Source organism: Perna viridis, chromosome 1, assembly GCF_037379345.1.
Source record: "Perna viridis isolate PV_CMFRI_1.1 ecotype Kerala chromosome 1, ASM3737934v1, whole genome shotgun sequence".
Lineage (NCBI taxonomy): Eukaryota > Metazoa > Mollusca > Bivalvia > Mytilida > Mytilidae > Perna > Perna viridis.
The window spans coordinates 21833013-21843190 of NC_142445.1; the positions used below are offsets into that span (position 1 = coordinate 21833013).

The 10178-nt window shown below is 32.0% G+C and overlaps 2 protein-coding genes across 15 annotated transcripts in view; one reads left to right on the forward strand and one right to left on the reverse strand.

Moving 5' to 3' along the window:
• The window catches only part of LOC148627779 (protein polybromo-1-like), a 37132-nt gene extending 33840 nt beyond the window's left edge, over positions 1 to 3292 (reverse strand). For all 11 annotated transcript variants that reach the window (XM_088578677.1, XM_088578669.1, XM_088578694.1 and 8 more), the window contains exons 1-2: positions 3176 to 3292; positions 900 to 1033 (exon numbers count right to left, since the gene is read on the reverse strand). In XM_088578677.1, the coding sequence (XP_088434803.1) occupies positions 900 to 1025 (126 nt within the window). In that variant the 5' untranslated portion in view covers positions 1026 to 1033; positions 3176 to 3292. The remainder of the gene's footprint in view (positions 1 to 899; positions 1034 to 3175) is intronic.
• Positions 3288 to 9838, forward strand: LOC148627780 (transmembrane reductase CYB561D2-like). 4 transcript variants are annotated; one of them, XM_088578730.1, is made up of 5 exons: positions 3302 to 3316; positions 3467 to 3576; positions 6509 to 6672; positions 7448 to 7485; positions 8262 to 9838. In XM_088578730.1, exons 3-5 carry the CDS (start codon positions 6603 to 6605, stop codon positions 8790 to 8792), a joined length of 639 nt encoding a protein of 212 aa, XP_088434856.1. In that variant the 5' UTR covers positions 3302 to 3316; positions 3467 to 3576; positions 6509 to 6602; the 3' UTR covers positions 8793 to 9838. The 4 variants fall into 4 exon arrangements, with proteins under 4 accessions (XP_088434874.1, XP_088434856.1, XP_088434846.1 ...); XM_088578748.1 differs by lacking the exon at positions 6509 to 6672 and having other exon boundaries at positions 3288 to 3316; XM_088578720.1 differs by lacking the exon at positions 3302 to 3316 and having other exon boundaries at positions 3325 to 3576.
• The last annotated feature ends 340 nt before the right edge of the window (positions 9839 to 10178 follow it).

Below are 10178 nucleotides of genomic sequence, written 5' to 3' on the forward strand. Positions count from 1 at the left end.
GGGATAGTTTTACGAGGTCAACAAACAAAGCAGAAATTGGCAAAATCAGAAGTAAATATACAGTAAAAAAAGTTTGTAACATTAAAATACTAACTTGAAATAGGTGAATTCTGCTAAAACGCGAAAAAATTAGTACGTCTGAATGTAAGACTTGCCCACGAAATAATCAGTAATGAACAGTAAAATTGAAATTTTTACGAAAAACAAAGCTGTAGTTTATTTTTCTTCTCTATCTTAACATAGATCAATAACATTTGTTAACCCCGAAAGTACTGCATGATCCAAATCCCACTGCACTTATTTCAAGGTATCCGCAAAGTGTCTAAATGATCAGAACATGTTTTCGAAACTAGAAATGGCTTTAACCGGAAAAGGCTTTAACTGGAAAGAATGGGAAATCTGTAAATATTAGACTGTTGACCATAAGAACATATAATATTCTACCTCAAATTATGGAAATATTGTAAAGGTTGGCACCTATGCCTTAAAAGAAATGAAAAATCTCAACACACCAAAATGGGAATTGTCAGATTTTCCAGACTTTATATAAGACATTTCATGCATCTGGTGGCAATTTTATGGTAAGATTTTTATCAGGTATCAAAATTAAAATCATTTCATTTATGCAGCTACCAGCATTTAAATGATTAAGCGTGAATACCAGGTTCCTGGGTGTATTTGTAGGAAATACTGCATTACGATAAATAAATTGACCAATGAAATGCAAAAAATCAATCCTTTGTCTTTAAATACCAAATTCTACAGCAACCTGTATTTAAAAAGATTTCTTTCACACATTTTGACCTTCAAAAAATGCATTGTGAATAATACATAAATGTGCAATACACACACCTAAGTACAGTACCTCATTTAGTACTTCAGAAAAGGTCTATACTCACTGGGTTATAATGAGGAGATCGTTTACGTCTTTTTCCTTGAGTTGGTCCAGAAGGTCCAGGTGATTCCTCCCTTTCTTCACTTTGTTGCTCTCCTATTGCAGGTATCCTCTTCCTTTTTGCACCCATTTTACCTCCTTAAATTAATAGAAAAGAAATTTAAACAATTGTTGGTGTTTTTTAATGTACATGCTTGAGTTGTCAATTGCTTTGGCCATATTCTACCCCACTGGCCCAGGTCAAGGGTTATTAAAGGAGATAAATGTTGTAGATACAGACTGTTCATACATAAAACAACAATCATAGATGCAAAACAATTAGTGAAGGATATGGTTACAACCAAGAATATCTAATAGCATTAAATTTAAATCTTGTCCTAAAAATAATTTCCATCATCATCTCAGATAGTGTTAAAGACTAGCCTCAAACTAAATGTGACCTAACTACTAGGTTAGAAGTAATTTGCAATCCAAATGAAAAGAACCCAATCTGAACTGTCAGTTACATGATTTAAACTAAACAATAGTTGACAATACAAGTACATTATCTTTTAATCACTATACAGTACTTCAGAATAAAATTCAACCCTAACACAAGTAAAGGAAGTGACCACTGTAACAAACTACCAATTTTCTGGGGTCTCATTGTATTAGGAGAGTTAACTGTTTCCTAGACTCAAGAAACAAGGGCTTCTGGAAAGTTAATTTCCATTTTGCTTAAGTTAGTGCAACATTTTATCTTTCATGCATCAAATTAATTTTTTTCTGATGTATTATCTTTAACACTCAATAATTGTTTGCCAAAAGGTGAGGTAAATTTCTGTGTTAAAAATGTTCCCATAAAAAAAAAGAAAATGCTCTAAAATTATTTCTATAACCAAATTCTGCAATGGCCATTTGTACGGACATACTTTTACAACTATTCAGCAGATCTTGATAACTTTTAAATCATGACTTCGTCTTTATTTAATTCGAAAGCAATTTTCCAACCACGACCATAGAAAAATTTTAAAATGGAAGGAAATCAAATGAAACCTTTGGCGATGTTGTTTATTTTCCTGTTCTTAGGAAACATCATGAAAATATGGTAACAATGTTATGCACCTAGTTTGAGAACAACAAAAACTGAAAATGTGTATTGTTCCATTTTTTTTTGTTCTAGCAATACTGTGATACATTGGAACCTGCAATATCATGTAGTAGGAACAGAGTATACATGTACTTTTACATATACTTAAGTACCTTAGCACAATAAAAGTATTGGAAGAAAAGAAGTCCTGAAAAAGATAGAGAGCACCGTGAAGCGGTATGAGCTCTATCAATATGTGATCATTTGTGTCGAAAATCTTTGATGTACATTGTATATGGACAGGTAATGTGTAAATAGATACATTTTAGGTCCAAATATGTTTTTTTATTGAGCATACTAGCATTTGTTACCTCAGTAATATGTATGCTTACATCAGGTTATATGGCTACAAAATAATAGGGCAGCAATTTGCAATGGTTACTTGAAAATAAATATATAAATAATGTATGGTTCTTCGATGGAACACTACAATCATATACACAATTGAATTTCAGTCAAAACCCTGGTTACATAGATCCATCTGATCATTTAATGTTTTCCTTGTACATAGTAGCATTATTCAGTACATTTTTGTTCAGGTTATATGGGTTACCCAAATTACAATGGTTACTTTAAGTATATTCATGGTTCCAGTAAATTTGACCTAAAAAAAGTATTACTGGGGTTACAAATGTTGATGTATTGGATTTAGCACACATTTCTTAATTGTCAAATATGTGTTTAAAATATTCCAGCCATCAGAGAACTGTTACATTTCCTAAAATAAACATACAAACCTGCTAAAAAGGATGTATGCTGGAGCTACTTAGTACTGGAAAGGGTAAAATGAAATTTCAAGAACATTATTGTATGCCACAGTATGGTGAAGCTCAAGGTGCCTGCTAGTCCAGAATTCATGGGCTAAGGCCTTTTTTAAATCTGATGGAGGCCACAAAGCAAAATAAAAGTAAGCCTCCAAAGACGGCATAGTTATTTGGACTAGGTGCCTGCTTTAATCGTATATGGAAAGAAATGTGTGCAAAATCCTAAATACTATATCAACATTTGCATATTATTTGTTACCAATAATGGTTATGCCTATGGTTACACCGGGTTACATGGTTATGTTTGCAGAGGCAAGCAATTATATTGTGACAAATTGTGTGTTTACATGAAATTGGGGTTAAACATGCATATATCGTACAATATACCTAATGTTTTTCATCAATATTTCCAATCTAGAGCATTTTCTTTGTGACAGACGCTTAATATCAGACTCAATCAGTTGTGCGTTTAAGAATGAGAATCACTATCAATTGTGCACTTGTAACCGGTGTCGGGTGAAACTTATTGTATTTCGATTCACATTTTTGTTCCTTTATTACGATCATTTTTATTTAATGAGAAAAAAAAAACAAAAGTCACATTGAAGTTTATTTCAAATTGTTTTATTCATCCATTGAGAGTTCTCTCTTGAAAGATATTTTCTTTTTCTTTCAAAGGAACACCTTACTGTAGATCCAGTAGAAGCAGACGTCCCTGAAGATGGTAGCCCACTTTGCCACGGTGTTATTCACCGGTTTCATGATTTATATTGCCATTCCTGGCTCCAGTAAGTTTAGTTATATTCTATATACCATCTAGTCAACCAGGTTTATGCAGTCTCTTTTGGTCTACCAATTTTAGAGATTTATTTTAATTTTTCCTTGGGCTTGAGAGTTGCGGTGTTTCTATTCTGGTCAATATCAAGAACGCGATAATTTTGGTTTTCGATTTGATCTTTTGTCCTGTCGTCTATAATTAAACACCAGGGCGAACTTTCCCTGAACACATCTCACTAATATCTGTGTTATATCAAACGCAAAATGATTTAAGTACCAATCCATATAGGAGAGTTCTTCGTGATGTCATCACTTACCTATGATTTGGTTTTGGTTGGCAAAAAAATCCATTGAGTGGCATTGGGGCATCAACTTTAAATCATCATAACTTTTTTTGTTTTTTATGATAATTGAAAAATTCTTTTGGTTCCCTAAACTGCCAAGAATACCCTTTTCACCTATGGAATCTTTAAAGAAATATTCAGTAATTAGACTATATAAGCATAAATTTTTTAAGACAATTTTATATGAAAATAGAGGTTTACATATAAATATCATTTCAAATTTATTCTTCAAGTAAAACAGTTATAAATTCACTTAAAAAATATGAATTCTTTTTATGTAAAGGAAACATTTGACAAAACCAAAATTGGATATAAAATAACAAAGCTATAAAGTTTTGAAAATTGGGGTTCTAATCATGATATTGTTAATTATTTATTTAGTTGTTTATTTGCCAACCAATTTGACACTTAATGATATGCTAATTAGTGAATATGACATCACTAATGAGATTGGCGAACTTGTCTATAAAATTCAGACACTGCCACTGGTAAAGTGATTCATAGTGTAGAAAAACCCACTGAACAAATCGTGGTTTTTCAGTCTACATATGTTATATATTACATAACAATAATCATTTCCTTATTCGGATCTGTACTTTTGAGAATATCATGCATTCATCTCCCAATATATTCAACCAAATGGAAATAAATCAAGAACAATAACTCTTGCGAAGTGCCAATTTCATGTACAATCTATGTTTTTTATTTCATAAGCGTGTAAGCGTGACATCAAAATGAAAAACTAAGGCTGGTCATTTGATCAGTAACTGTTTCTGTACAAGAAATAACACTGAGTTTGGTGGGTTTTTGACATGCATGAATCACTTCCTGTCTGAGTTTTATAAAGACTGCTTCTTAAACACACAGCCTTTTCGATTTCATGTCGATCCATCCCCTAGTGGATCTGTCCCCAGTAGATCCATCCCCAAGTGGATTCATCCCCAATCATAAACTTGATGCATTATGCATTAGGAATTCATACGATTAAAGTATTAAACATATTTATAGAAAATAAATTATCTTATCCTTTTCTATGTCTTTTCTTAAATTTTACAATATAAATAAATAGATTATTAGTTCATAAAATATTATTAGTGTAAGAGGCTAAAAACCACTAATTCCACTTTCCATAGGCTTCTATACTAATTTCACAATATTCAATGGCTTCTCTGGACTTTACCTTAACTTTAACCTGCAGAGGACTATATATCAGCATGATTCTACATATGTCAGCTCACAGTCCTCAGAATGCCATGTGGGGTTAGCAGACTTGCAGTGCAGTACTGGTCACCAGAAGTGAAGGGTCTATAAATAGCATGGGAAATCCCAGTGTTTTCACAAGATAGGGGTATATTTAAAAATCATTATGGAGATTAGGCTTCACATCACAAGAAGCAAAATGCACCTATAAAATGTACAGAAATGTTTTTCCTTTCAGAAACTGTTTAATTTTTTTAAATAAGATGAGAACTTTTTTCACAGCACTATGAGGAACAGGGGTAATTTCTGCGTAGGACTATTTTTGCGTACGTTCCAAATGCTCATTGGTTGAATTGGTGGTCTGTAACCAAGACCAAGTAGTTAAATATAGACTACTTTAAAAATCCTTGATAAGACCTAATTGAGTACAGTTTAGAGTAATTACATATGATTACATTACAAAATGAAAAGTAATTAGTCAATTTCAATTATTTTTATCATTATAGAGTTATTGTTTTCCATTTACTTATTTTTAATCAAGATTTTTATGAGTTCCAGTCAGAAGCTGGTGGGCAGAAGTTAACACTTCTACAAGTTGGTACCAGCATTGTACAAGGAGTCTGAGAATTTTTTTTTTTAATTTCTTAGTTAAGAATTTAGATACCTACCTTGAATGTGTAATGACTGCAGTCCTAAATAAAACTTTCTGTAAATAATAAGTTTTGGTATATGACACTAAGTTTTATACACATCAATTCATACAATATAATTATTAGAGGGGACGGAAATACCTGGGAACAGATCGACTGGGGGACAGAAAAACTTGGGGACAGATCAACCAGCTACCACCTTTTCAGGGGCATTTTTGCCTCCTAGTACTAAGGTTGATCAAGTATTGCATTGTTCACCCTCATTCCATTTGCCCTATATTTATATTTGAAGAAAAGGAAAGGAAGACTATGTAGGAAATGCTTACACAATTCAAAGAAATATCTCAATCGGCTGCGTAAAGAATATAATGGGTGCAAACTGGGACTCCATTTAGTGAATTATATTATCCCTTATTTATTTCAAATCATTAAAATATGTTTTAGCTAAGTTAAGCTTTTTTACCAATAAGTTAAGAAAAAAGTTCTGAAATTATATTTTTATCAGTTGGCATTACCTGAATGTAGCTCCCAGACAAATGGCTGCTTTACTTAAAATAGAACAAAAGGGTCAGTCGGAAGTTTTTCTCATAAATCTCCAAAACCATTAGGTTTAGTCAAATTGTTTGACATGTCAAAACGATCCTTATAAGACCTATAAATGTCTGCATTGGATCAAAGTTGTCAGAAGACTTCTTGTAAGAGCTATTTCCCTTGAAAGGTGAAAAATGACATTTTTTTACGGTTTTCAGCCAATACCTTGACAACTGTGATAGATAGAAAGAAACTTTCAATTGCTGAAATGATCCTTATAGTAAGGCCTACAAAAGTCTGCAGAGGATCAAGATGTCAGATAGGGGTGTAACGATACATTTTTTTCTAACGATACATATCTCGATATTGGATATGTTTGAAGGTACGTATCACAATACATTTTAAGAGATGTGTGCCCTTTATGGGCGCCGCCATGTTCTACAAAACAAAGCTGCTTATGCACAACAGGAAATAAAATGAAAGGATTTGATCCATCATTCCATATGAAATAAAACATTTAAGCAATATTTTATTTTTCATTCTGGGTCATTAAAATAATGGTAGCTATTAAACTAATACCAATAAATTTATTTAAGAATAGCATCATATTGTTAGTATTGTAGGCAGCCACAACATATTTTGAATTGAATCGTCCCAAAAAATACCATGATTTTGGTACATACAGTGAATCGTTTTCCCCTCAATGTCAGACAACTCTTTGTTAAAGTAATTGCCCTTGGAAGGTGAAAAATGATATTTTTAGCAGTTTTGAGCCAATATCTTACAAACTATTATAGACAGAAGGAAATTTTCATGTCCTATGATAAGTCCTACCAAAGTCTTCTTTGAGTAAAAAAGTTGTGGACTACTCTTTGTTAGAGTTATTGCCCTTGTAAGCAAAAATTTAATCAATGAGCGATGTAGGCTCCTGGGAGCCTCTTGTTTATTCATACCATTGAATTTTGAGTCAACAATTCTTTAGTGGGCCATTGCATAAAGGTAGGGCAGATTTTTCAGTTCAATAAGTAAAGATCCATCGACCATGTCATATTCATCCTAACCATTCTCATTATAAAAGGATAAATGAGAATAACCAAACAAAATTCAAACTAATAAGTCAGATTAAAACCATACAATTGTATATTTTTCTATTTTAGGTTTATTTTCATGGCATCCAACACTAATGTCTGTTGGGGTAAGTAACTGTTATAATATTGCTTTGCTTGAAAACTGTTAGATTTGTACGTCTGAGGTTTAAATATAGGGTGCACTAATCATGTACAGAATCATATCATTAGCACTTCCCTCACATTTGTAGTTACTGCTCTCACTGATTTTATTAAAGACAGTTTCATGTAAAGGGAAACAACTCCAACACCAGACAGTCTGGTTAGTTGCCTAATGAAGAAAAGGAAGAAAAGTAAACTTTTTTTCTAGAAAATATAACTATGTAAACATTAAATGCCTGAAGGAATGGATTTTTTTTTAATGAAAAAAATCATCAAGTGAATGTCAAGGCTCAAATGTCTCAGTTTCAATGGAATTTGGTAGTGCTGTCTAGTGTGTTACTTATTTCCCACATTTGCAGGGAAAATAAAATGAATATTGTACACACAAAAATTTGGATAATAATAAAATTCAGAAAGCTGTTGATCTTATATTAATTTCTATAATTAAATGCACAATGCTCTTATTTGTCACCAACTGTCTACCAGGTTTATACAAATGTAATAGATATGGTTAAGCTACCCTCTGTCTGTGACGCCCTTTGCAAACACTTCCTTCTTATGATATTTATCAAACTTGGTACATACTAAGACATTAGCTAAACAAAACTCAAGAACTCAGAATAAAAAATCATGTAAAACATGTCATTTTTTTCATGGCAAGGCATGTCACACTTCCTGTTGTCTTTGTCATGTTTAAAACAAAAAGAAGTGTGCATTTTGAAAACTTTTTTTTCATTTTCAGATGATGTTCTTCATGTTTGAAGGTATAATGCTGTTTAATCAACAGAGTTCCTTGGTCCCTAAAATAAATCATCTTACCAAGGGAACAATACATGGATTCTTCATGTTCATTGGAGCTCTGTGTTCAGCATTGGGATTTTCAGCAATATATGTTAACAAAGACAAAAATGATAAACCACACTTTCAAACATGGCATGCATGGTTTGGAATTGCAACATTGGTTTATGCAATAGTGCAGACTATTGCTGGTGTTTTTCTGAAATATCATAATAAATTGAAAATTCCTATCAAATTGAAAGACATGAAGCTTTATCATGCGACATCGGGTCTGCTGGCATTTACTCTAATGTCCATTACAATGTACTTAGCCTTATTTTCTACATGGTTCTCTTCAGTAGCGACTGGAACAACATGGTTTGCAGTTGTTGCATGTTTGTCTTGTATGGCATTGACTGTTATGATGCAGGTCACATCTAATTATTTACCCCAGGCAAAAAATGGTCCACAAACTATACAAAGGAAGAAAAAGTAGATTTTTTGGGTGCTTTTTTTTTATGTTACATTGTGTCAAGCAGCTCAAATTCTTATAGTAATTTTTTAATGCCAGATTTTTTATGGAAATATTTTGGTGTATTGCTGTCAGACCACCTGTTTACTTATATAATAACAATAAAATGCTTTCCAAATTAATTATTTTTTCTGTAAAATATTTATACTACTGGAAGAAGCTCCTTCATTTTCATTAAAATTTTCATTTTTCCTTTCAGAGTTCTGGGACTTGAGATGGGTCTTGAGATGCTGACATAAATTCATTTGCTTTAGTGGCAGCATTTTTTCACACTTTTATATCATAAAAAGAGAAAATTTACTTATGATATAAACTTGGGAAGTATATTGTATTATTTTTATTAAAACCAATTATATGATTTATGTTTTACATTATGATGATTGTTTTGATTATTTTGTGGCAGGTTTTTAGTACCCAATTGGCTGAGCCTTAGGTACTGTGTCTTACAATATCCAGTTCTGTCTGTTGCACACATGTTTCCAACACTATTTTTAAACTTTAGTTGTGTGTGCTTTTTTTGTGTTATATGATTATCCTTTGGCTTCAGAAATTTCATTGAGCAAAACACCTTTCTTGATATTTTCTTCTTTTTACTTTTGTCAGATCTTTTTTTTTAATATGTGCAATACCTTAGTAATCTTTTATTAATTATTCAGTTTCAGAAATCCACTGTCATTAATTTGCTATGAGCTTCTTTTATTATTATTTATGCTTGATTCTAGTAATAGTTTTATTTTAATTTAATCACATTCCTGTGTCAGATTAACTTGATGTATTAGTTAAATTCTGTTGTATTTTGTAAAAAAACCAAAACATCTCTATCTGTTTAAAACTGCACAAATGGATGAACATTTGTTTTTGTTGTTTGTTGCTATGTATGTACCAATTTGTTTTGTTGGCCTCAGTCAATGAACACCATGAAAATAATGAGAGTAAAAACAATTAGATTACAATAGGATGTGATGTATAAATCTGCAGACACTATTTATTATCAATAAAAATTGCTCTCATGTGTTAGTACATTGATTTATGATCTTGCCAGCAAAACAATGAAGCATGGTGAGAGATACTGATTGCCAAATTTTGTTTGTGATCAGGTATCAGATAAATTACAATGGTATTAAAGTGTTTCATTGCCTCTGGTTGACAAGTCGTTTTATGTGCCATTCAGGCTCATGGTAGCTCCTAATAGCTATAACCTACACTTATTTTTTATACAACCTTGATTTTAGGTGAGTATATGAGTTGCTGTCTTAGTTTGAATTTCTTTCGTTTGAACAATTTTTGGACAAAGTTATGTTTTGAAAGGCAATGTGAGCAATTGCTGTTACTTGGTTTCTGTCTTCATCT

Coding starts and splice junctions, on each gene's coding strand:
- LOC148627780 (XM_088578730.1), top strand. CDS start 6,603: ATGTCAGATAGGGGTGTAACGATACATTTTTTTCTAACGATACATATC. Junction 6,673..7,447: donor GATATTGGATATGTTTGAAG/GTACGTATCACA, acceptor TTTCTATTTTAG/GTTTATTTTCATGGCATCCA. Junction 7,486..8,261: donor CAACACTAATGTCTGTTGGG/GTAAGTAACTGT, acceptor TTTCATTTTCAG/ATGATGTTCTTCATGTTTGA.